General features: G+C 48.2%; 2 protein-coding genes, 1 long non-coding RNA gene and 1 other non-coding gene across 4 annotated transcripts in view; 2 read left to right on the forward strand and 2 right to left on the reverse strand.

Moving 5' to 3' along the window:
• The window catches only part of LOC130391490 (uncharacterized), a 14,438-nt gene extending 13,955 nt beyond the window's left edge, over positions 1-483 (forward strand). Inside the window, exons 2-3 of the long non-coding RNA XR_008896905.1 lie at positions 10-61; positions 443-483. This is a non-coding gene — a long non-coding RNA (uncharacterized LOC130391490). The remainder of the gene's footprint in view (positions 1-9; positions 62-442) is intronic.
• Positions 484-487: 4 nt separating this feature from the next.
• Positions 488-11,005, forward strand: LOC130381610 (calcitonin gene-related peptide type 1 receptor-like). Its single transcript, XM_056589330.1, has 11 exons — positions 488-623; positions 2,305-2,412; positions 2,652-2,764; positions 3,622-3,713; positions 4,066-4,192; positions 5,206-5,359; positions 6,613-6,673; positions 6,988-7,054; positions 7,790-8,008; positions 8,603-8,644; positions 8,862-11,005. The coding sequence occupies exons 1-11, from the start codon at positions 488-490 to the stop codon at positions 9,168-9,170; spliced, it is 1,428 nt and encodes a 475-aa protein (XP_056445305.1). The 3' UTR covers positions 9,171-11,005.
• On the reverse strand, positions 10,984-11,055 carry trnaq-uug (transfer RNA glutamine (anticodon UUG)). Its single transcript has one exon. It is a non-coding gene; the product is annotated as a tRNA-Gln (tRNA).
• A 666-nt stretch (positions 11,056-11,721) lies between these two features.
• On the reverse strand, positions 11,722-25,823 carry LOC130386231 (cocaine esterase-like). The gene is made up of 13 exons (XM_056595032.1): positions 25,175-25,823; positions 23,729-23,918; positions 20,034-20,172; positions 18,607-18,740; positions 17,914-18,067; positions 16,947-17,051; positions 16,592-16,687; positions 15,940-16,083; positions 15,420-15,497; positions 14,836-14,983; positions 13,794-13,940; positions 12,989-13,061; positions 11,722-12,624 (listed from the first exon to the last, which is right to left on the reverse strand). The coding sequence occupies exons 1-13, from the start codon at positions 25,254-25,256 to the stop codon at positions 12,432-12,434; spliced, it is 1,683 nt and encodes a 560-aa protein (XP_056451007.1). The 5' UTR covers positions 25,257-25,823; the 3' UTR covers positions 11,722-12,431.
• Between the last annotated feature and the right edge of the window lie 476 nt (positions 25,824-26,299).

Genomic DNA, 26,299 nt, shown 5'->3' on the forward strand with positions numbered 1-26,299 from the left:
CCTTCACAGAGCCAAGATGAGGAACATCTGGACTCTGTCACTGCTGGCTCTGCTGGCTCAGGTGAGGCCTGTGTGTGTGTGTGTGTGTGTGTGTGTGTGTGTGTGCGTGTGTGAGTGTGTGTGTGTGTGTGTGCGTGCGCGCGCGCGTGCGTGCGTGCGTGCGTGCGTGTGTCTGTGTTTCTGTGTGTGTGTGTGTGTGTGTGTGAGTGTGATCAACACTGTGTATCATGATCAACACTATGATTTAATATAACTATTATCATGATCAACACTATGATTTAATATCATTATTATCATGATCAACCCTATGAGTTAATATCATTCTTATCATGATATACACTATGATGTAATATAACTATTATCAATATCAACACTATGAGTTAAAATCATTATTATCATGATCAACACTATGATTACGTTATGACTGTGTCTCTCTCCCCAGGGGTGCCGGGGGGAGGACGTGTTTGTGGGGGGCACGACGGCCGTGATGGGGCTAGGGGGGTTGGGGGAGGAGGAGGGGGACCCGGACAACAGCAGCCTGCCGGCCACGCAGAGTCACATCCTGACCGCCCAGTTCGAGTGCTACATGAAGATCAACGAGGACCCCCCGCGCCAAGGCAACGGTGAGTCGCCACAGACAGGCCCCGCCTCACAGACAGGCCCCGCGCCACGACGACGGTGAATACACCTGATTAACCAGGACGGGCTGCTCATCGTCATAGGAACCGTGTGATGGCCGCAGTCGTTTTGGTTGACTGTGCTGATCTGGAGTCAGACCTGGAAGAGACACAGGCTGACAACAGGGGAGATAACAAAACACAAACAGACAGGCAGACAGACGGGGAGAAAGAGAGCTGGATGTAAACAGGACATGTAACACCGGGAGAGAGAGAGAGAGATAGAGAGGAGAGAGAGAGACCTGAGATGAGATGGATAGAGAGAGACGAGAGGAGGAGGAGGAGAGAGAGAGACTGCGAGAGAGGGAGAGAGGAGAGAGAGAGGGAGAGAGCGCGCCAAAATTGTGATTGAGAGATCGAGAGGAGAGAGGGGAGCGGGAGAGAGAGAGATGAGAGAGAAGAGAGAGGAGAGACGAGAGGGAAAAAGAGAGAGAGAGAGTGGACGGAGAGGAGAGAGATTTTGAGGGAAGAGAGGAGAGAGAGGTGGAGAGAGGGGAGGGGAGTGAGAGAGGAGAGAGAGTCAGAGAGAGATAGAGAGAGAGGGATGAGCGGCCGAGGAGAGGAGGGGTGAGAGAGAGAGGAGATGGAGAGAGAGAGAGAGAGAGAAGAGAGAGAGAGAGAGAGAGAGAGAGAGAGCGAGAGAGAGAGAGGGAGAGGTTGAGGGCGACGAAGAGAGGGCGAGAGAGAGAGGGCGAGAGAGAGACGAAGAGAGAGAGAGAGAGACTGAGGAAGCAGAGGAAGTGTGTGATGTCATCAGAGGAAGGCCTGCTCTTTGTCTGAGTTTTCCTGCTCAGTAAATAAGTTATCCGATGTTATTTTACTCTCCGTTTCCCAGCATGCCTCTCTCCAGCCCTCGCCAGGCTTCCGTCTATTGTTGCTATGGCATTGTGGCTGTTTCTGCTTCTGTGTATTTGGGGGGATGAGGGGGGGGGGGGGGGGGGGGGGGGGGGGGTCATACTGGTCCTATGATACGCTACAGTGGAGTTGAGAACACAACATTATGTGTCCGTATGGATTGTTTTTTATTGATTATTGATGGGAACTCTGAGAGCACTTCTAGTGTGAGAAATGAGGGGAAAAGATAATGTCTTCTTAGTGTTGAAAAAGAAACTAATGCATCATACATGAGTAGTAATAGTAGTTGTTAATAGTTGTATCTATGTCTGTCTGACCATAAGGCAGTGGGTCTATGAGATACTATGGGGTACTATGGGGTACTATGGGGTACTATAGGGCACTATGGGGTACTATGGGGCACTCTGGGGCACTATGGGGCACTATGGGGTACTATAGGGCACTATGGGGTACATCTGGAGTACTATGGGGCACTCTGGGGCACTCTGGGGCACTATGGGGCACTATGGAGTACTATGGAGTACTATGGGGTACTATGGGGCACTCTGGGGCACTCTGGGGCACTATGGGGCACTATGGGGTACTATAGGGCACTATGGGGTACTATGGGCACTATGGAGTACTATGGGGTACTATGGGGTACTATGGGGCACTATGGGGTACTATGGGCACTATGGAGTACTAGCGGGTACTATGGGGTACTATGGGTTCTACGGGGTACTATGCGGCACTATGGGGCACTATAAGGCGGTGTGATTGGCGCCCCCTGCAGGAACCTTCTGTAACCGCACCTGGGACGGCTGGCTGTGCTGGGGGGACGCCGAGCCGGGGACAGTCCTCCAGATGTGTCCAGAGTACTTCCAGGACTTTGACCCTGCTGGTATGACCCTGAACCACACACACGTTTACGAACGCGCGCACGCACGCACGCCCGCATACACGCAAACGCACACATGCAATGCTAATGTTTTACGATGCAAGAGTGTTCATGTCATGCCATGAATTTGACCCAATCCCCTCGTAAACCTGCTTCCCAAGTACACATCTCCCCAATGCAGGCAGGCCCAGTGAGTGACACACTAGTGACCCCATGACCCTCTGACCTTATGACCTCTGCAGAGAAGGTGACCAAGGTGTGTAACCCCGACGGCACGTGGTTCCACCACCCGGAGAGCAACAGGGTGTGGTCCAACTACACCCAGTGCGCGGCCTACACCAAGGGCAAGCTGAAGGTAACTGCCCCCCGCGTACCCCCGGAACGCCTGAGTGTTGGAGGGATGGAAGCGGGGTGCAAAGGGGTGCTCTGGATTGATCCTGGGCCGAAGCGACACCTTAAATGCATCTAGATCTACAATGAGGGCATTGAGCTCCTGAGCTTTCATCCAAAGTGACATTCAACCGTTCATACGCACAATCACACGTCGACGGCCATTCAAGGCGACAGCCAGCTCGTCAGGCGCGGTCAGGGTGAGATGTCTCGCTCAGGGACTCGTCGACGCTCGAGCCGGGGATCGAACTAGCAACCTTCTGGTTAAAAGTCAACCCGCTCTACCTCCTGAGCCACTGCCGCTCAAACGCACCCTTCTAAAGACCTAGGATGAGATGTAGACGTGGACTCAGATGGCCCCCTATGTGTGAGGTGTTACTGGCTGTTAACCCAGAATTCTGACCACGACCAAACCAGAAAGTACTGCACAGCGAAATGTCATTGAGTCCTTCATGAAACCGTGAAGGGTCTGTGCGTCAGCCTCCGCGATCCAGCCTCACATCCACCACTTCTCTTTGAATTCCTCAGAGCGTCTTTGTCCTTGTGAATATACGTCATGTACAATCATTCCCTAACGTGAAATAACATTTCTTTGTCTTCAAAATTATATTCTCTTTCATCCAACAATGCCATCTCTCTCTCTCTCTCACTCTCTCTCTCTGTCTGTCTCTGTCTGTCTGTCTCTGTCTCCCCCTCTCTCTCCCTCTCTCTCTCCCCCCCCCTCTCTCTCTCTCTCTCCCCCCTCTCTCTCTCTCTCTCTCTCCCCCCCTCTCTCTCTCTCTCTCTCTCTCTCTCTCTCTCTCTCTCTCTCTCTCTCTCCAGGTGGCCTACAGTCTGTTCTACCTGGCCCTGCTCGGTCATGGTTTGTCCATCATCTCTCTCCTCATCTCTTTGATAATCTTCTCCTACTTCAAGTGAGTATCCTCCCTTACTGGTGACACCGTGGCCTTTGTGGTTTAGTCTCTCACTCCTCTCTCCTCACCCCTCCCTCCTCACCCCTCTCTCCTCACCCCTCTCACCTCACCCCTCTCTCCTCACCCCTCCCTCCTCACCCCTCTCTCCTCCCTCCTCTCACCTCACCCCTCTCACATCCGGTTTAGAGTTGCTCAGTTCGGATTTCGCTTTTGATGCTGGCCTTCAAATGAACGTTAGCGTTATAATTATTGCAGAGGATGATGATCGGAGGTGCTGCAAGAGTGTGAGAGACTGATTCCCCTCAGATGCGTTACCTCCAGCGGCTAAGCCTCTCCCCTGTGCTCCTCTCAGGAGTCTCAGCTGCCAGAGAGTCTCCCTCCACAAGAACATGTTCATGTCCTTCATCCTCAACTCGGTTGTCACGGTGATCTGGCTCTCCACCGTCCCTAACAACCAGGAGCTGGTCGCTAGCAACCCCGTAAGCATCACGGCAACCGTCGCACACCAACCAGTACAAGCATTACAACCATTACACACCAACCATTACAACCATTACACACCAACCATAACAACCATTACACACCAACCAATACAACCGTTACAACCATTACACACCAACCATTACAACCATTACACACCAACCATAACAACCGTTACAACCATTACACAACAACCATTACAACCATTCCACATCAACAATTACAACTATTACACACCAACCATTACAATTATTACACACCAACCATTACAACCATTACACGTCAACAATTACAACCATTACACACCAACCATTACAACTCTTACACACCAACCATTACAACCATTACAACCATCACACAACAACCAATGTGGAAAGCACCTGAGACTGTGCTTTAAGTGTAGCTATGTGTGAGTGTGTCTGCTCAGGGGTACAGTAGAAGGTTTCCAAAGTCCATGAGCAACGTTGTTGTTTGACTCCTGAACGCATCCCTCCGCGGCGGACGTAGGGGCGACCATGTGACCTGAGGTCCAGAGGAGAGGAGAGCCACCGGGGGGTCCTTCGGGACACCATGTGACCTGAGGTCCAGATGAGGGAGGGGGGGGGGGGCGGGGGGTCGTCAGGGGAACGGGGCCAAGCAAGGCCACGGTCAACACTGGAACCTTTGAAACCTGCCCCGGTGCAGCTCCGTAACGACTGACTTCCTGTTACCGTTACCAAACAGGAAGTCATGTTGAAACCGGATCTGTTGAGGCAGGGTTCCTGCACTTTCACACCTCTCTCTAGAAACGACCACGCCCGTCAATGAAACACATGAACTCTTGCTAATTATTCAAAGAGAAGCTTCCCAGGTCTCACTAATCAAGGCTATGTCGAGTTTGGGTTGTTTGGCCACGCTCAGTTCTGGTTGTTTGGTCACGCTCAGTTCTGGTTGTTTGGTCACGTTCCGTTGCTTTCGGGTCCAGGAATGAGCCTTCTACCCCCTGCACGTTCCTCCCACCCTCTCTCCGCAGATCAGCTGTAAGGTCCTGTCGGTGGTCATCCAGTACACCTTCGCCTCCAGCTACTTCTGGATGCTGTGCCAGGGCATCTACCTGCACACCCTCATCATCGTGGCCGTGTTCGTTGGCGAGCAGCAGCTGGTCTCCTACTACATCCTGGGCTGGGGTGGGTGCTAACCTACTCATGCTAACATGCTAATGCTAACATAGTGCTAAAAGCGCTAACATGCTAAAGCTAACGTGCTCAGAAATGATCAGAATCATTCAAGACTCAATTGAAGGACTTCAAGACAATCACTGCGTTCAGAGTGCAGTGTCACTGTATTCAGAGTGCAATACTACTGTGTTCAGAGTGCAGTACCACTGTGTTCAGAGTGCAGTATCACTGTGTTCAGAGTGCAGTATCACTGTGTTCAGAGTGCAGTATCACTGTGTTCAGAGTGCTGTGTCACTGCGTTCAGAGTGCAGTATCACTGTGTTCAGAGTGCTGTGTCACTGCTTTCAGAGTGTTGTATCACTGCGTTCAGAGTGCAGTACCACTGTGTTCAGAGTGCAATACTACTGTGTTCAGAGTGCAGTACCACTGTGTTCAGAGTGCTGTATCACGGCGTTCAGAGTGTTGTATCACTGCGTTCAGAGTGCAGTACCACTGTGTTCAGAGTGCAATACTACTGCGTTCAGAGTGCAGTATCACTGCGTTCAGAGTGCAGTATCACTGTGTTCAGAGTGCAGTATCACTGTGTTCAGAGTGCAGTATCACTGTGTTCAGAGTGCAGTATCACTGTGTTCAGAGTGCTGTGTCACTGCGTTCAGAGTGTTGTATCACTGCGTTCAGAGTGCAGTACCACTGTGTTCAGAGTGCAATACTACTGCGTTCAGAGTGCAGTATCACTGTGTTCAGAGTGCAGTATCACGGTGTTCAGAGTGCTGTGTCACTGCGTTCAGACTGCAGTATCACTGTGTTCAGAGTGCTGTGTCACTGCGTTCAGAGTGTTGTATCACTGCGTTCAGAGTGCAGTACCACTGTGTTCAGAGTGCAATACTACTGCGTTCAGAGTGCAGTATCACTGTGTTCAGAGTGCTGTGTCACTGCGTTCAGAGTGCTGTATCACTGTGGTCAGAGTGCATTATCACTGTGCCCAGATATGTTTGACACCATGTGTGGTTCACAGAAGCTCTCATCATCCCCCTGTGCTCCGCAGCTAATAGGTCTCCAGTGTTGAACAACAAGCCCTTATGAATGAATGAATGAGTGAATAAATGAGTGCCTAATGAGCCTGCGAGCGTTACTGGTGTTCGCTCTCATTCATTAGTACTCAGACACTAGACACTCAACAACTACTTCCTGTTACTTCTGCGTCTCCTGCACGAGATCAGCCATCTTCATGTGTGTAATCCAAACCTTTCCTTCTTTTTCAGGTTTTCCCATCATTCCTGCCGTTACGTATGCTGTGGGGCGAGGGATGTTTTATAACGACAAGTAAATAAGTTAACATGACACAGCTATCACACTCAGGGAGACTTAGTTAACATGACACAGTCATCAGACTCAGGAAGACTTGGTTAACATGACACAGTCATCAGACTCAGGAAGACTTAGTTAACATGACACAGTCATCAGACTCAGGAAGACATGGAAGAACTTGTAAGACAAAACTTTGAACGACGTTAACAAGATTTATGACTGTGACGATTTTTAAGTCAGACTACTTTTAGCACATTGAGTTTTGTGTGTGTGTGTGTGTGTGTGTGTTTGTGTATGTGCCTGTGTGTTTATGTGTGTGTGTTCTTTAGTTGCTGGATCAGCTCCAACACACGGCTATTATACATCATCCATGGTCCAATTCATGTAGCATTACTGGTGAGTCCGCCTATCTATCTGTCTATCTCGCTCCCCCCCCTCTCTCTCTCTCTCTCTCCCTCTCGCTCTCCCTCTACCTCTACCTCCTCTCTCTCTCTCTCTCTCTCGCTCTCCCTCTACCTCTACCTCCTCTCTCTCTCCCTCTCAGCCATAAATCCGCCATTTCTGTTTGAAGAGGTTCTTTGTCCTTGTGAATAAACATCATGTACAATCATTCCCTAACGTCAAATGATATTTCTTTGTCTTAAGTTATATTCTCTTTCATCCAACAATGACCTCTCCCTCCCTCCCGATCTCTCCCTCCCACTCCCTCCCCCCCTCTCTCTCCCCCTCCCTCTCCCCCTCTCCCTTCCTCCCCCTCTCCCCTACCTCCCTCTCTACCTCTCCCCCTCCCTCCCGCTCTCCCCCCTCCCTCCCTTTCTCTCCCTCCTCCCTCTCTCTCTCCACTTCCCTCTCCCCCTTCCTCCCCCTCTCCACTACCTCCCTCTCTCCCTCTTTATCCCTCCCTCTCTCCCTCCCCCTCCCTCCCTCCCCCCTCCCCTCCCATTCCCCCTCTCTCCCTCCCTCTCCCCTCCCTCCCCTCCCCCTCTCCCCCCCCCTCTCCCTTCCTCCCCCTCTCCCCTCCCTCCCTCTCCCCCCTCCCACCTCTCTCTCCCCCCCCTCTCTCCCCTCACCCCTCCCCTCCCCCTCCACCTTCTCTCTCCCCCTCACCCCCCCTCCCTCCCCCCCCTCCAGGTGAACCTGTTCTTCCTGCTGAACATCGTGCGGGTGCTGATCACCAAGCTGAGGGTGACCCACAGCGCTGAGACCACGGCCTACATGAAGGTGGTGCGGGCCATCCTCATCCTGATCCCCCTGCTGGGGGTCCAGTTCATCCTGGTGCCCTGTCGGCCCACGGGCCGCCTGGCCTTCGCCGTCTACGAGTTCACCATGAACATCTTCTCACACTTCCAGGTACGCACTGGGCTGGATCGGGGTTCAGTATTTGTTGGGGGTGGGGGGGGGTTCAGATGCAGGGGTTCAGTTTTCTTTGGGGGGGGGGGGGGGGGGTTCAGTATTGTTCGGGGGGGGTTGTGCTCGGCTCGCGGACCACCCGATGTCCTACATGGCGGATCCAGAGAAACCAGTCTGGACTGAATCAACCAGGCACTCATTTGCGGGAAGTTCTCTCTTGATTTCTTGCATTGTTGTATTTAGTTTTACATTTCATTCTTTAGCTCTAAAACAATGGCGGGGAGCTCATGACCTGCTATTTCCTTATCTCCGTTGTGGTTTGCACACAATTGAAACTTGGAACACTTTGACAGCGAGGAACGGTTCAAAGAGGGGTTTTACTGTCCCACAGCGACACCTAGTGGTGAGAGTATTCTACGGGGAGCGGTTCTGTTCTCTGTACACCTGGTCCGATGTGAAACGTTATGAAGGATCCGGACGCTCGTATGGGTCCACTCAACGTATCTAGTCGTCCAAAAGCCTCAACATTCTCCGCAGCTTTCTCTCTGCTTGTGATTTTTGCTGACTTCCTGCTGTGCTCTGTCTGCTCCGTAGGGACTCCTGGTGGCCATCATCTTCTGCTTCTGCAACAGTGAGGTGAGCCCCGTTTTATTATCACCATTCAAAAATCAAATCGATCAGAGTGTGAAACAGCGCCTCAAACTAAATGGACTGTAGAGGGATCAGAGTGATCATGGGTGAATCCCAAACGTGGCTCTCTATGAGTAGATGGGGGGGGGGGGGGGCTTGACGTGAGCTCCATGTTTATTGCACGTGAGCACAGTGCACGTGACACCCTGGTCCTGTGCTCCAGGCCCAGACGGCGCTGCGCAGGAAGTGGGCCCAGTGGCAGATCGTGTGGGAGAAGAACCCCGTCCACTCCAACTTCCACTCCAGCTCGCACTACTGCACCTCCTCCTTCACCATGTCCGACACCGGCCAGGCCCCCATCAGCCTGAAGCCCAGCCCCCCGCTGGTGGCCCCGCCCCCCGACGAGCCACGCCCCCTGGGTCCGCCCCCAAAGGAGCTGGCGCAGACCAACGGCCAATGGAGGGACGGCGAGGCCGGACCGCAGCAACAGAAGCAGCAGACCCCCGGGATCAGCGAGACCACCCGCGTCTGACCACCAGGGGGCGTCTGACCACCGGGGGGCGTCTGAAGACCAGGGGGCAGCAGACCCACAGGGGGCGTCTGACCACCAGGGGGTCTGCCCACCAGGGGGTCTGCCCACCAGGGGGCAGCGCTGGGGCGGCGGAAGTCAAGATGGTGGAGCTCGGTTTTTGTTATCATTTGTAGTTTTTTATGTCTTTATTTGTAGTATTTTGTCTCATTTGGGTTTGTTGTTTTCTGTACGCAATGACCTAAAGAGAGACCACAGCTGCTGTTCATCCACATGCTCAGACACGCAGTGACGACACACACAAACACACCACACACACACACACAATACAATACACACACCACACACACACATGCAAACTCACAATACACACCACACACACACACACACACACACACACACACACAATACAATACACACCCCACACACACACACACACACACACACACACACACACACACACACACACACGCGCAAACTCACAATACACACCACACACACACAGACACACAATACACACACACACACACACACACACACACACACACACACACACACACACACACACACACACACACACACACACACACACACACACACACACACACACACACACACACAAACACACACACACACACACACAGGCACAGTGAGAGAAGGGCTTCAGTCCAGCTCGGGGTCTATTTTAACCATGTGTTATACATTGTGTTGCACATGTGCTGTATTATACTTCCGCCTCATATTCTTTATACTCTCCACCGTCCTGCTCATTTCAGCGTACACATGTTACACTGTGGCGATCAGCTATGGTTCAACTGAGAGCTGTGGGTTTGAAACCTGTGTTTAAGCACAGCCCAGTGTCATGTATTAATGTATGTAATGTATGCAGACAGGACCCATCAGACCCAGCCTGCTGTCCACTCTACGGAGTAGCCATCCCCTCAGACTCTGTTCACCAGAGTGTTCGCTGCCATACAGAGGGAGGGTTTGTGTTTTTATATTCTTTATCATATGTGTATCATCTTGTGTGTGTGAGCCAGCGTTCTGACTACAGGAGGGAACGGGGGATTCTTCGGAACGAAACCGAGTGTAAAAATAGCCACCAGTTATAAACAACAAGTCCTGAAATGGTTTGTTTTCTTATCGGAGGCCAAAACCAGCCGCTGGTTTCAAAATAAAAGTCCCAAGCAGTCAGTTATGTAATGCAGATTATCAGGACACTTAAATATTACAAAGCCCAACACAGTATTACTAATGTTCCTATACTTGTGCGTCGTTGTTATTGTATTACTATCGGTCAAATAATTGAGGAAATGCGCCACTATTTATAACGCTTTGTATCGTCGTTGCCATGAACTTTTATTTTTCAAGAGTTTTATTATTACTGCATACTTGTATGAAATGGCCAACGAGAGGTTTTCTACTGCAATTAAATCAAATAAAGGTTATCCGATACCTGCGAAACATTCCAACAGATGTTAAGGGAGATTTTGTGGGAATGGTTGACTTTTTGAATATTATTATCTACTTTGTAAATATTTGATGACTAACTCTGAGTTATGAGTGACAATAAATATAATGTTGAATACCCGATTTTGTGAGATCTTATGGTTTAATTTAGAGACAAACTTTATGAATTTCCCTATGTAGCAAAATACATAAAAGTCAACAATAACCAACCAAAGATAGGTATGTTGTAATGAAAATAAATGAATCACTCAACCAAGCAATAGCAGATGTAGGCGATATGTACAAAACGGCCTATATTCACTAGTTTATTGAAATAGCTTAACTTCGCAGACACCCCAAAAGGGCGAGGTCCCACCGAGATTTGAACTCGGATCGCTGGATTCAAAGTCCAGAGTGCTAACCATTACACCATGGGACCGGATGGTACAGCAACTACGACATTTCCTTTTTTGTTAACACCCAAACAATCAATGCTAGTATCACGGAGCTTTGAAATATTTATTCATGATTAATCCATGCTGTAGTGCACGTATACCCACAACAAAGGACCACTGCGTAAAGACTTCAACTGGTTCCACGGCGGTCTAACCACAAGACGGAGCTCGTGGAACGGGGTTATCCCGATAAGCATTACTGGCGTGAGAGAGGGCGGGACTAGCGGCGATAGAGAGGGCGGGACTTCCGATAGACAGTAATCCCTCGACATGTTGCAACGTTTAGTCAATCATATTACAAAAATCCCGATATTTATTCCCCTTGTCATTGTTGTTACTCTTCTTGTTATTCCCTCTCTGGGGACTGTTAACTGGCGCGGACAGCGCAAAGGAAGTTTAAGAACGGAATTTCGTTGCTGTGGACCGGGATAACGCCAGGATCATCTCTTGGCCTCGTAGAGATTTTATCGACCACTTTGCTTTCCAAATATATTAGCTACAATGAACGGCCGGAACACGATGTACTACTTGGATTACAATAATAAAGTTAATTTCAGTGCTTCAAGACAAGAGGCATCTCATCTTCCGTTGTTCAATGTAACTCGGCTTAATATAGTATACACCAATACACGAAGATAATCGATGGCAATTGTTATTGTAATATTGTTCGGCCAAAAAAATATTTTAAAACAATGGAAATAAATCAGGACCAACCTGCTATTGGTCCAGTAGATGTGTGTTCACGTTGCTCTTCTTCAGTTCCTGAACTCAAACCTCTGAACATGCATCGTTCTTGTTGCCATAGTGATTTTTTTGTCTGGAATCCCAAAATATTCTTGGAGCCATCATGCGCCTCGAAGCATGAACTGACCGACGCCATCAGTGGGCATTTCAGCCATGTGCAAAGAACTATAATCAACTACAGTATTCAAATGTCTGTTTCATCAAATGAACACAAAGACCCCTTCTTAAAATCTTTTTTTATTAGAATCCCCTATTAGTCATTCTCGAGACCTTACGGATAATTCATTCATTCATTCAAACGTCCTCTGATCTAACTCCAAACATTCAGTCCAAGAAATAAAACAATCCGGCTCACAGAACCATATTGAACGGAGAGGTACATTTGAACGCAAGATAACACACACTACTCGATTATTTTGTCCCTTCTTTAAATTGATTTTCATAGTGTTCTCTCTGAACTCTGAGACGTTTGTGATTTTTCTGTTCTTTTGAAGAATCCATGTTAACCATGTGCACAATAACACAATAATCAACATAAACAGCTCAATAAGGCACATCATTAATCCCCGAGATGCATGGTCACCACTTCCTGGTGATGCGGTCGCGTTGCCCGTGGCTACAGCTCCGGGTGTTCCGATTGGCCGTTCTTCTTCTGGGCGGCGCTCAGCTTCTCCGGGATGGTTTTGGTGAAGAAGGTGTACACGTCGCTGGCCAGGTGCTGCCGCACCTCCTGCTTCATGTCGATGGACAGGTAGTTCTCCTGGGGCCCGTACTGGGGCCAGGGGACCAGACCGGGGCCGCCTGGACTCCTGGGGGGGGGGGACACCTCAGTCCACGTCACTTGAAATGGCGATTGACATGAATATAGCTGGCGTTGTATTCATTTGAAATGCGAGTTGAAGTAGTGTGGAATTGTATGTTTTTGTATGGCAGGATAAAGCACGTTTTCTAGAATTGATAATGTAAAAGAATAGATGGTAAAACATGGTTACAAAGCTACAAAATATCATTAGTTAAAAAACTAGCAATTTGAGTTGAAACAACGCATTTTTTTAATGCAGGCCTATTCTGTTAAATCAAAATGTCTCGGGCTGTAGACATGACAAAGTCCTCCTCTAAGTGAGGGAGACATTGGGTGTTTTTCATGGAGAAGCTTGGAGGTGTTGTTCCTACCCTGTGCGGGCGAAGTTCCCCCAGTAGGACATCAGCAGTTTGGACAGCTGCAGCTCCTCTGCTGTGCAGGCACCTACGGGTGCAGTAGGATGGTCAGAGGCACAGGTTCACCTGGATTATGTATAGCCTACCCCCTTACCCCCCACCACCCCTTCTTCTTACCCTCCCCCTCAAAACACCCCTCTTATGCACTTTTTGTAAGGTTGTACTTCCTGGCACTTAATGAACGCACTTATTGTACGTTGTACGTCCTGGCAGTTTAAAATAGTACTTAGAATTGTGTAGCATCTTATCCAAGCTATCTTTGTTGTGTACGGGGAATGGGTTATCCTAGTGATTGTTAGAGCTTGGCACTTGGTTCTATGAACATCCTCACTGTACCGACAGTGAAATATTGTTGTTTCTCTTTCTTCTGAAAAATGTACTTATTGTAAGTCGCTTTGGATAAAAGCGGCTGCTGAATGCCCTAAATGTAAATGAAGGGTGCATTGCGGGCTTTGTTCCGCATTCAATCCCCCCCCCCCCCCCCCCCAAGCTAGCGTTCAAAACATAATGGAACCAAGATGGCCGCTCAACTGCCAAAGTGCCTCAATAATAATAATAAAAATAATATATTTAATTTGTAGAGCACTTTACATTCAGAAATCTCAAAGTGCTGCAGAGTGTAAGAGAGAGGAAAAACGGGTTGTTTAAACATATAATGCATAAACAGTAAAAGGGAAATTAGCAAAAGGCTTTTTTTTTTTTTTTCAATACCTTTTTTAATCGATTATTTCTAGAACCTTCCGAATGGCGGCCTACTCACCGGTCAGCTGGGTTTGGGTGGTGAAGCAGAATCCCAACACCAGGATCATCTCATCCCCGTGGTCGGCGCCCACGAAGCTGGGCCGCTTCTCCTTGAGGAACTGGGGGACATGATGGTACTGGTACAGGTAGACTGGGGCCCCAGCATCTAGGACGGAAACACACAGGGAGGGAGGGACAACATGTGAGCAGATATAACATAACATCTGAGACGCACACACACGGGTTGGGACAACATGTGAGCAGATATAACATAACATCAGAGACGCACACACACACACACACAAACACGTGAGCAGGTAATAACATAACATCTGAACAGATAATACAAAGATAACATAGAGCAGATAATAACATACCATCTGAGAAACACACATATGTGAGCAGATAATAACATACCATACAGGGTGGGGCAACATGTGAGCAGATAATAATATAACATCTGAGACGGACACACACGGGTTGGGACAACATGTGAGCAGATAATAACATAACATCTGAGACGCACACACACACACACACACACACACGTGAGCAGGTAATAACATAACATCTGAACAGATAATACAAAGATAACATAGAGCAGATAATAACATACCATCTGAGAAACACACATATGTGAGCAGATAATAACATACCATACAGGGTGGGGCAACATGTGAGCAGATAATACATAAGAGCAGATAGGATGTGTCACAGCACTACTGTACCGACAGCGATGTTATTGTTTTCTCACTCTTCTTACAAATGTACTTATTGGAAGTTGCGTTGGATGAAAGCGTCTGTTAAATGCTTTACATGTAAATGTAAATGTTAATTAAAATGTAAATGTGACGGTAAATTTAAATGTCACAGCAGAAAGTCGAGACAGTTGTAGAGTAAAGAAAATAAATCAGTAATAGGAAGAACATAAATGAAGTAAACAGCAATGTAAATGCAAAAGAACGTAGTGTAGAGCGACACCATTCCAAGCAGTGGAGACTGACGTTATTAACAGTGCTTAATGATGCTTTATTAATGAGAGGAGTCCTCTTCAGACTGACCTCTGTGGGCTTTGGCTGTGATGATGGCTGGGATGGTGAAAATCATGTCTCCCAGCAGCTTGGTGAAAACCTTTCGGATTTCATTCCGATCCTCAGTTGTTCCTAAGTATTCCTCCTCCATAAGGTCCCGTATGGGTTTATCTTTGAGCTGGCAAACACACACAAGACATCCCTTTTATATTCCAATCTCATATCCACACTGGAACAACAACCCTGGACTGAAGCTTAGATAATCATACAGTCGGTTGTTTTCACAACTGTAATCTTTTTTTCTGCGTTTACACTGTAACCATCATGGTTGTGTAATAAAAAGTTATCGCTACAATTATGAGCTAGGAGCTAACATGGCTAGCTATCATATCAACAGTAAACAAAGCACAGAGATGCAGCTTTTCTTTCTCCAGTGCATCCCAGTTCTTCCCAGTGCCAAGCTAGCAAGCAAACCTGCCAGAAAGACTCGACATGTGGACAGGAGCCGAAGCTACCATCGTAGCACGGACTAGCAAAATGGCGGAATGAGTTGTTCCTTCTACAACACCTGCTCACTCCCCTCCGGGTGGAACACTCCCAGTATGGCCACTCACCTCCGGGTGGAACACTCCCAGTATGGCCATGGTCTGCTCTCTGTCCATCCCCTCTGTCCAGTTCGGGGGGCATAACATCTAAAGAAAGAGACAAAATGGCCGGTTGCCCATCGCTATTCTCTTAGCGTTTCGGTCTACATTTGATGTTGATTGATTTAATATTTTATACTTTATTTTTTATTCATTACATATCTGAGGGATTGAATCGCCCACAAGGACCCTCCACTATAGAACAACTTGCACCAACTTATTTGTTGTATAAATTATTTAGTGCTAATTAACTTATTTAATTAGTTAATTCATTTAATTCAAAAAAGAAAACGTGGATACCTGTGCAACCCTAAAACACACAAAATAAGCCCTACAACAACCCGTTAGTGACGCACAACATCAATACACACCGCCACTGTACCCACAACACACCCCTCAGTCCATGTCGGTGTACCGTGTGTTTGATAAATCAAACCCCAGGACGTCCGACCATGCTTCCTCCGTTACAAACTAACGGTCGTGGACTCACAGAAGGCAGCAGCCAGCCGCCCTCGTCACTGTTGAGCCCCGTCATGAAGGGGATCGGGGGGACCTGGTGGTCCCGGTAGATTTTGTTCACTTTGTCTGTCAGGAAGAATCCATCCACAGTCACCGGGAACCCCAGCGTCGGGTCCTGGAGGAGAACGGGATGTTAGAGTCTGCAGCCAGGGTTGGCAGATTTGGTGGGAAATCTGGCCCAATCTGGCAACACTGCCCTTGGGGTTGCCGGAATGGAAGGGAAATCTGGCTCAATCTGGCAACACTGCCCTTGGGGTTGCTAGATTGGAAGGGAAATCTGGCCCAATCTGGCAACACTGCCCTTGGGGTTGGCAGATTTTGCGGGAAATCTGGCCCAATCTGGCCAAATCCGGCAACATTGCCCTTGGGGTTGGCAGATTTGGTGGGAGATCTGGCCCTATCTGGCAACACTTCCCTTGGGGTTGCCGGAATGGAAGGGAAATCTGGCTCAATCTGGCAACACTGCCCTTGGGGTTGCCAGATTGGAAGGGAAATCTGGCCCAATCTGGTAACACTGCCAAAGGGCAGTCAGAAAGTCGTTACTTAGTCCTGTTCACACTGCGTTTCACCGTGTGCCAGTAGATCAATCCTGAACCAAAGTGTTTAAACCTTTCAGGACTCACTTTCGTTAGAGCCAGTAATGCATTGGTATCCATGTTCTTCAAACATCTGGTAATCTTCTCAGGGCTGGCGTCACAGCCTAATGCGTTGGCTACCATCTAGTTATGAAAAAGAGTAGGCAGCTGTTGTTATGAATATACAAGTATGCTGTATACTGTACACAAACAAACACACACACACAGACGCACAGACACACACACACACACACACACACACACACACACACACACACACACACACACAAACACACATACACACATTAAAGGTGAGTTAGGTAAGTTAGCCTTGAGCTAAACCTACAAAACGTACATACTGCACCTTTAACCTGATTAGTTCCCCTGTATGCATAAGAGGTACCTGGGTCATTAGCGGTGATTGGTCGGACACCAGGTTTTTCAACGCCGCGGTGCCACTCTGTGCGATGGCGTGCTTGAACAGCCCGGCGGACAGCGGAGAGATCGTCTAGAGGCCGCAGGGCAGAGACAAAACATCCATGTCAGACCAGTCGCACACTGAACCCATCACCAGCAACACAACAACCCCCACATGGGCAGTGTGGGGCGGCCGGCCACATGAAGACCCACCTTTTTAAGATCGCTTTCACCACAAAACCTCCTTCCCGCCTCCACCCTTTCTCCTCTTTTAAAAAAAAACTTTTCTACTTATATACGTCCCTATTAAATTCTTCTTATGTTTTGTTCACTGGGTTAGCCCACATGGGTTAGCCCTGAAGCTGTTCGGGGGGGGGCGGGGTGTCAGCTAATCCACCCGACCGTACTCTGTGCACATCATCCTCTAACCACGGCGTGGGTGTGTGTGTGTGTGTGGAGTAGAGACTCCGTGGCTAAACCGCGGATCGGGCGGATGACGAGACAAAAAATAACATTTCGATCAAATTCGGGCAGGTGACGGTTAAACCAAACATTTTCCGGCGGTGAATTATATTTCAGAATTCAATGATGCTAAGCAGATCTCTGTCAAGGAATGTGGATCTTTTTTTTTTGTGGTAACGTCAACGTCTTTGGGGGCGGACTATTGATCAACGCTTCGGAGATGGCAGCGGGCAATAGGCTATCCTACTAGGGACTTTAGCCTTGCACTATCTTTGCTTCATTGGATCAGTCTCCTATCAAGAACACGCAAGAGATTTCTAGCATCGCGTCAGCAGCGCCTTGCATCGGCGGACGCCGGGTGGATGCGGTTTTTAAAATCGGTAAAAAAACGTTGGTGCGGATCGAATGCGGACGGATGATGCGTTTGTGATGCGGTTGCGGACGAAACAACAGCCCATCCGTGCGCGTCTCTAATGTGTAGGAGCTCTGACCAGCAGCGAGACGCTGTTGCCCCCCGCGGACTCCCCGAAGACGGTGACCAGGCCGGGGTCTCCTCCGAAGGCCCGGATGTTCTGCTGGACCCAGCGCAGCGCCTCCACCTGGTCCAGCAGGCCCAGGTTCCCGGGGACCGCCCCGTCTCCGGTGCTGGGGGAGGGGACCGACACAGGCTGCTGATGACACACCTGACTCTGCTGGACTGTACTAGTCTTTGATTTGACTCCATCAGGGCGACCGGGCGGTAGCTCACTGAGTCCAGAGAGGTGGGAACACACCGTTTAGTTGACTTACGTTAGTGGTTCTGCTAAGCTAACGCTCCTAACCCTTATTGACGGCCAAATAGGTAACATCTTGTTGTTTTTACCGCTACAAAGCCTTGATTACATTTGTTTCTATTTCGCCCCCATCCCCCTTCCCTCTTACGCACTTAGTGTTTTGCACTCGGTTCTATGAACAGACTTATTGTACCGACAGCGATGTATTGTTTTTTCTCTTTCATCTGACAAATGTACTTGCTCCAAGTCACATTGGATAAAAGCGTCTGTTAAAAGGTTCAATGTAAATGTATTTATATTTGAGTTATTGTTTTTCCTGATTTTCCCTCACGGTGTTCCTTAATTCCTAACTTTGGGGAGGCTCCGTCCGGTCCGTCCCCTGACCTCCTGACCTCTGACCTCTGACCTCACCTGAAGAAGCCCAGCAGCCCCAGGCGGTACTGGAGGACGACCACCACCACGTCCTGGTTGGCCGCCAGTGCCGAGCCCTCATAGACTGTGGCCGCGCCGCTGGTGAAGCCCCCACCGTGGATCCACACCATCACCTACAGAGGGACCCCCGACACACACCACACTAACCAGTCAGCCCCCACCACACTGACCAGTCAGCCTCCACCACACTGACCAGTCAGCCCCCACCACACTGACCAGTCAGCCCCCAACACACTTACCAGTCAGCCCCCACCACACTAACCAGTCAGCCCCCACCACACTGACCAGTCAGCCCCCACCACACTAACCAGTCAGCCCCCACCACACTAACCAGTCAGCCTCCACCACACTAACCAGTCAGCCCCCACCACACTAACCAGTCAGCCCCCACCACACTAACCAGTCAGCCCCCACCACACTAACCAGTCAGCCCCCACCACACCAACCAGTCAGCCCCTACCACACTAACCAGTCAGCCCCCACCACACCAACCAGTCAGCCCCCACCACACTAACCAGTCAGCCCCCACCACACTAACCAGTCTGCCCCCACCACACTAACCAGTCAGCCTCCACCACACCAACCAGTCAGCCCCCACCACACTCACCAGACCTGTAGCTCTACTTTGAGATCAGTGTCAACCCCCTGCGCCCCCTTTGGGTCAAAGCTGTCACTACAAGGGCAGGGCTGGGCCTCAGAGTCACAATGACCTAACTGACCACACCTGAGCACTGAGGGTGGGGTTAGATAAGCAGGTTTTCACCCTCCTTCAGTGGCACCCTTCAGTGGCACCCTTTGGGTGGATGCTGGCCCTCAACTGCCTTACTCTTTCACATGGGCACTTTGCTTGATCTAATTCTTTCATCAGATATCCTAGCAGGTAAACCAACTGTCCCTAGACATTTGTTTCACCTTGTTTATTTCAAATGAATTACCTTTATGATTTAAAACTGTATTCTGTTTGACTCCCTTTATTGTGTGATGGTGTACGACTCTACCGTCACAGATCAAACACTTAAAATGGTACCTAGCATGGCCGTTATAGTGAGCATTCAAATCAAATAAACTACATTGGAGACGTGGTCGCGGTACAGCATGGACCTGTCCTCCCCCAGGACCCTTAGACGTGGTCGGGGTACAGCATGGACCTGTCCTCCCCCAGGACCCTTAGACGTGGTCGGGGTACAGCATGGACCTGTCCTCCCCCAGGACCCTTAGACGTGGTCGGGGTACAGCATGGACCTGTCCTCCCCCAGGACTCTTAGACGTGGTGGGGGTACAGCATGGACCTGTCCTCCCCCAGGACTCTTAGACGTGGTCGGGGTACAACATGGACCTGTCCTCCCCCAGGACCCTTAGACGTGGTGGGGGTACAACATGGACCTGTCCTCCCCCAGGACTCTTACCGGCAGGTCGGTGCCCGGGGCGGCGTGCGAGGGAGCGAAGACGTTGAGGTAGAGGCAGTCCTCAGACACGTCCGGGAGCTCCACCTTCATGGAGAGGAACGTCATCAGGCCTTCCAGGAGTTCTTTGTTCTGAAGGCACCTGTTGGAGAACACCGAGAGGTTCATTCCTCATGCTCTGGGATAAGGCTTCGATGGTCGACTGAGGCCTAATTTGGTTTCTGACAAGATGACGAAATACAATACAGCTCGGACAAACTGGTGAAGCTTGTACGACTACTCCTCATTATGTATGAAGTATCGGTGAACGTTTCCAAATACCAAATATTAACCTCCTGATTTGAAGCCAATATTGTCACATTTCACATTTAATTTGGGGTCGCTCCCGTATGGAAGCATATATGTAGCAAAATTCAAATGGCAATGCAATTTGGAATTACATTATGCATTTGACAATTCATTATGCAATTTTATAATGTAATTTGTAAATACGTTATTCAAAGTGTATTTTAACATGCAAAGTGACAATGCAATCCTCAATTAAATTTGCAAAAGTTATAACAATACAAACAGAATAACATTTTGTCAAATTCTTTGAGTTCCTTTATACAAATTGAAAAGCTATAGCGTCCCCGTGATTGCAATCCACTTCGCCACGCTCCGTGTGTTGCGATATTCAAATGACATTTCAATCCGCAAAACGAACGCTAAGATTTGGCAAAACGGAATCCAAAGAGGAATCCAAAGAGGAATCCAAAGAGGAATCCAAAGAGGAATCCAAATAGGAATCCAAAGAGGAATACAAATAGGAATCCAAAGAGGAATACAAATAGGAATCCAAAAAGTAAATATGCAAAGTGGCAAACGTATCAGCCAATCAGCGTCTGGGCGGCAACTACGTCACTTGCTCGTAATTTCCTTGTTCCCTTCTAGTTCGTCGCCTATGGTCCATGGTCACCAATGGAGATTATTGATACGCTCCGAAGTTTGGCCGATGATGTGGAGAACAATCGTGTTGACACAGATGCAGTAGATAGAGTGCGTGTTCTGGGAGATAGGATACGACTTATCCTCACTGGTACGTTTAGACGCCAGTGTGGTATACACAAAGATTTCCCAAGTGCTACAGGCACTGGGTGCAAAACATAGGGTCGGGAGACCCTATGTTATTTATATGTTATTTATTTATTATTATTATTTTTCCACAATGTGTTGTTTTAAACTATTTATGATAACTTTATGCTATGTAAGGTGACCTTGGGTGTCTTGAAAGGCGCCCTTTAAATTAAATGTATTATTATTATTATTATTATTACCGTGGAGATATTTGGAGACAATAGAAAGTGACGTCCAGACGCTGATTGGCTGATACGTTTGCCACTTTGCATATTGACTTTTTGGATTCCTATTTGTATTCCTCTTTGGATTCCTATTTGGATTCCTCTTTGGATTCCGTTTTGGATTCCTATTTGTATTCCTCTTTGGATTCCGTTTTGGATTCCGTTTTGGATTCCGTTTTGCGGATTGAAATGTCATTTGAATATCGCAACACACGGAGCGTGGCGAAGTGGATTGCAATCACGGGGACGCTATAGCTTTTCAATTTGAATAAAGGAACTCAAAAGAATTTGACAAAAATGTATGGAAGCATATATGTAGCAAAATTCAAATGGCAATGCAATTTGCAATTTGCAATTCAATAAGTAATTACGTTATGCAATTGACAATGCATTATGCAATTTCATAATGTAATTTGTAAATACGTTATTCAAAGTGTATTTTAAAATGCAAAGTGACAATGCAATCCTCAATTAAATGTGCAAAAGTTATAACAATAAAAATACAATAACATTTTGTCAAATTCTTTGAGTTCCTTTATTCAAATTGAAAAGCTATAGCGTCCCCGTGATTGCAATCCACTTCGCCACGCTCCGTGTGTTGCGATATTCAAATGACATTTCAATCCGCAAAACGGAATCCAAAACGGAATCCAAAGAGGAATCCAAAAAGTAAATATGCAAAGTGGCAAACGTATCAGCCACCAGCGGGAACTACGTCACTTTCTATTGTGTCAGACTGTTTTATGTGTGGGGGGAGGGAGTTCCAGAGCCTGGGTGCTGAACAGCTGAATGACCGGGCACCCATTCGTAATGAGTCGTGATGTGGGGATACATAGTAGTCCAGCAGAGGTTGAGCGGAGGGAGCGGGAGGGAGTGTATTCTTGGAGGAGGTCCCAGAGGTAACTGGGGGCTAGGTTGTGGAGAGCTTTGTAGGTGAGGAGTAGGTGGAGACGGTGGGTCTCCCGACCCTATGTTTCGCACCCAGTGCCTGTAGCACTTTGGAAATCTTTGTGTTTACCACACTGGCGTCAAAACGTACCCGTGAGGATAAGTCGTCTATCCTATCTCCCAGAACACGCACTCTATCTACTGCATCTGTGTCTTCAACACGATTGTTCTCCACATCATCGGCCAAACTTCGGAGCGTATCAATAATCACCATTGGTGACCATGGACCTGACACATACGAACTAGAAGTGAACAAGGGAATTACGAGCAAGTGACGTAGTTCCCGCCCAGACGCTGATTGGCTGATACGTTTGCCACTTTGCATATTGACTTTTTGGATTCCTCTTTGGATTCCTCTTTGGATTCCGTTTTGCGGATTGAAATGTCATTTGAATATCGCAACACACGGAGCGTGGCTAAGTGGATTGCAATCACGGGGACGCTATAGCTTTTCAATTTGTATAAAGGAACTCAAAGAATTTGACAAAATGTTATTCTATTTGTATTGTTAAAACCTTTTTCAAATTTAATTGAGGATTGCATTGTCACTTTGCATTTTAAAATACACTTTGAATAACGTATTTACAAATTACATTATAAAATTGCATAATGCGTTGTCAAATGCATAATGGAATTCCAAATTGCATTGCCATTTGAATTTTGCTACATATATGCTTCCATAAAAATGTTATTGTATTTTTATTGTTATAACTTTTGCAAATGTAATTGAGGATTGCATTGTCACTTTGCATATTAAAATACACTTTGAATAACGTATTTACAAATTACATTATGAAATTGCATAATGCATTGTCAATTGCATAACGTAATTACTTATTGAATTGCAAATTGCAAATTGCATTGCCATTTGAATTTTGCTACATATATGCTTCCATACTCCCGTTTGTGCCCGCTCACTCCTGTTTCTGCTCACTCATGTTACTAATCACTCCTCTTAGTGTATGCTCACTCCTGTTTGCTTGTCTGCTCACCCCTGTATGTGATCACTCCTGTGTGTGTGTGTGTGTGTGTGTGTGTGTGCTCACTCCTGTATGTGCTCACTCCTGTGTGTGTGTTTGTGTGTGTGTGTGTGTGTGTGTTTGGATGCTATGGTGTTGTAGTATTGGTCATTCCAAATAAAGTAATCAAATGTGTGTGTGTGTGTGCTCACTCCCGTGTGTGTGTGTGTGTGCGTATGTGTGTTTGAATGTGTGTGTGTGTGTGTGTGTGTGTGCTCACTCCCGTGTGTGTGTGTGTGTGTGTGTGTGCGTGTGTGTGTGTGTGTGTGTGTGTGTGTGAGTGTGTGTGTGTGTGTGTGTGTGTGTGTGTGTGTGTGCGTGTGTGTGTGTGCGTGCCTGCGCGCGCGTGTGTGTGTGTGTGTGTGTGTGTGTCTGCGTGCCCACTCCTTACATGTTGGGCTCCTTGGTGGCCTCCCTCACGCCCTCCCACCCGTCCGCGGGCTGGGGGGCGCTGAACCTCAGCGGGCCCACAGGGGGCTTGGCGAAGGGGACGCCCATGAAGGCCTGGACGTCGGCCTCCTGACCTTTGACCCCGACGTACCGGCCCCTCAGGGCCCCCAGCGTCGCCTTCACCACGGGCCCTTGGAGCGAAGGCAGCCGGGGTTAGACTCAGAGCGCTTTACAACGCCGCCTCACATGCACCCATTCACACACCGACGGCGGAGTCAGCCACGCAAGGTGACTGCAAGCTCGTCGGAAACGGTCAGGGCGAGGTGTCCAGACACTCTGCAGTGGGCACGAGTGTCTAGGCCAAGCCCCAGCCACTGCGAGTTCTACCAGCATCCAATGCGGAAGGGACAGACATTGCAGTAGCACCGGGTGGCCACTACGAGGTGGTACCAAAAGGGAGCAATTCTTCGTTGACTCACTTGTTAAACAGGCCGTTTTCACAGTCTTATTAAACCTATTTACAGCCTGGTCCATAATGTTTAGTTCATATCACCATGACAACACTGAGTGGGGTGAATTTCTTTTTAGCAGGCCAGTTTTTATTTTATTGGAGGTTCAAATGTATGAATAATTAGGGGCGGCCTCTTGAGTGACAGCCAGCCGCTGACTCTCACCTCCACTCGGAGGCTAGTTTTCAGGATTAGCATGCTATCTCCGTCATCATGACCTCGACTGCGTTCATTCCTATTGTTCATTCCGGTGCCAGGATGCCTTGCTCTGCGGTCAACTGCACCAACCGGTCGTTTAAAACCGAATGAGCAACGAACTAATTCGATGTACGTCACCTAGACGGCCCCCAAATGCCCCACCTTAGCGCCGACACTGCTTCGAAATGGCTTTGGTTTCACACTAGTCCAGACATGCCGCGCAGGAGCCACTCTCTGTCAGCTCGTCTGCGGATTCTAGACTTTCCCATGTTCTTCTCACGTATGATCTTTGGGGCGAGATGGTTCGTTGAATTGTTATTGCACTTTTGTAAATGCAAACGTCACTGGATAATGCATGAATAAGAATATAGCCTAACATGCATATTATGGTGGTAAAACCTGCGTCCACAAACAGCATGGTCCGATGGCGTTTGGTAATATAATAAGCTCAGTTTGCGTTCAGTGTGGTGGATTTAAGTCATAGTCATCAGGAAGTATTTTTTCTTAAGGTATTGCATAATCAGCGGTATCTAGGGACGGCAGATTGATGGCGAAATATTCCTATTGGTATGATTATGATATTAAAATTGTATCAAAACATTAAACAGAGGCTGATAAATAAAGCATAATAATCATGAATGATCCATGATGATCACGGAAACCATGGATTGTAAGTTGCTTGTCCGTCGCTGGTATTTTATATTCACTCAATCAAATCAAATCAAATGTCGCGGACTTACCTTGAGTTTCTGCACACGCAGAAAGATAAAACAACACGCACGAGAGCGCGACTGTCACTGCGTTCACACAGAGCCCCATCATGCAGCTTGCAGGATCCTCCTCTCTGGGTGGTCTGTCTGAGGTCCTCAGTGGGTTCCCAGGCGACTGACAGCGAAGGATAAGTTCCAGAATTTGCTCCACTCAAGGAAAGACGATCCCTTTGATTAGCGGTGTCAGCGGCCCATAGGTAAATGTCCGCTGATCAGACAACATACATTTATTGTGACGTCCTACGAGGCGAAATCACAAATTCAGTTATGTCCCACTCCTAGCCTGCCTCTGATTGGCTTAACCCCAAATCTAACCAACTTGTTGCCACATGTGCTTTTACGTAGTTGCACACGGCCTAACAGGATATTCCTCAACTCACTGCATGACAGACGCAAACGATTCTCACACCCAATTTTACTTTCAGTTGATGTTAAAAAATCAATGAAAATAATTACAGTGGGCAGAGAGTAGTGTAGAGAGGTAATAGATCAGGTTTCTGCAGAACATTCCCATCTGCGCTCCGGAGACGTCCGGTCACTGGCCCGCTGCCTGCAGTCCTAAACCCGTTCCGCCTGTTCTCTGACTAGAGACCGCAGTGTCTGCAAGGCCGGTCCGTGTTGTCCGCCTCCCATTGGTTCTGGACTCACTCACACACACAGCGCACAGTGGCCTCCTTATGAAGAGACGTCACACGATCACAGGCTACGGGTCTTGTGGTTGAAGTGCACAAAATGGTTTGTTTCATACATCACGGAGCAGACAGGAGGAGACGGCACTAGGCCCAGCTGGACACACTGTAAAACTTTTCACTGTAAAATTACAATTGAATACTTGAAGCAGTTTCACCAGTACGGTACTATATTTGTTTACAGTAATATTACTGTGTAATATATAGCCTACAGTTAAATACACAGTCAGAATTTCGCAGTCAATTTAGGCCTACATCAAAGTCTTACAGTGCAGAGAGGGGATGTGGCATAATACTGTGGCAAGCAGCACGGGAAGGACGAGACGGGAGCCCAGGTTCAGCAATTATACAACTCTCGCCCTAAACGACTCCGAGAGTTGCCTTTATTCGACGCACACATGACACA

Source organism: Gadus chalcogrammus, chromosome 1, assembly GCF_026213295.1.
Source record: "Gadus chalcogrammus isolate NIFS_2021 chromosome 1, NIFS_Gcha_1.0, whole genome shotgun sequence".
Lineage (NCBI taxonomy): Eukaryota > Metazoa > Chordata > Actinopteri > Gadiformes > Gadidae > Gadus > Gadus chalcogrammus.

Excerpts from the sequence above, each read along its gene's own strand:
- LOC130381610 (XM_056589330.1), top strand. The coding sequence starts at position 488 with ATGGGGCTAGGGGGGTTGGGGGAGGAGGAGGGGGACCCGGACAACAGC. Across the intron at positions 2,413-2,651 it reads CCAGGACTTTGACCCTGCTG|AGAAGGTGACCAAGGTGTGT; the intron begins GTATGACCCTGA and ends TGACCTCTGCAG. Across the intron at positions 2,765-3,621 it reads ACACCAAGGGCAAGCTGAAG|GTGGCCTACAGTCTGTTCTA; the intron begins GTAACTGCCCCC and ends CTCTCTCTCCAG.
- LOC130386231 (XM_056595032.1), bottom strand. The coding sequence starts at position 25,256 with ATGATGGGGCTCTGTGTGAACGCAGTGACAGTCGCGCTCTCGTGCGTG. Across the intron at positions 18,741-20,033 it reads CCCCGGGCACCGACCTGCCG|GTGATGGTGTGGATCCACGG; the intron begins GTAAGAGTCCTG and ends GTCCCTCTGTAG. Across the intron at positions 13,062-13,793 it reads CACCCAAACCCAGCTGACCG|GTGCCTGCACAGCAGAGGAG; the intron begins GTGAGTAGGCCG and ends CTGCACCCGTAG.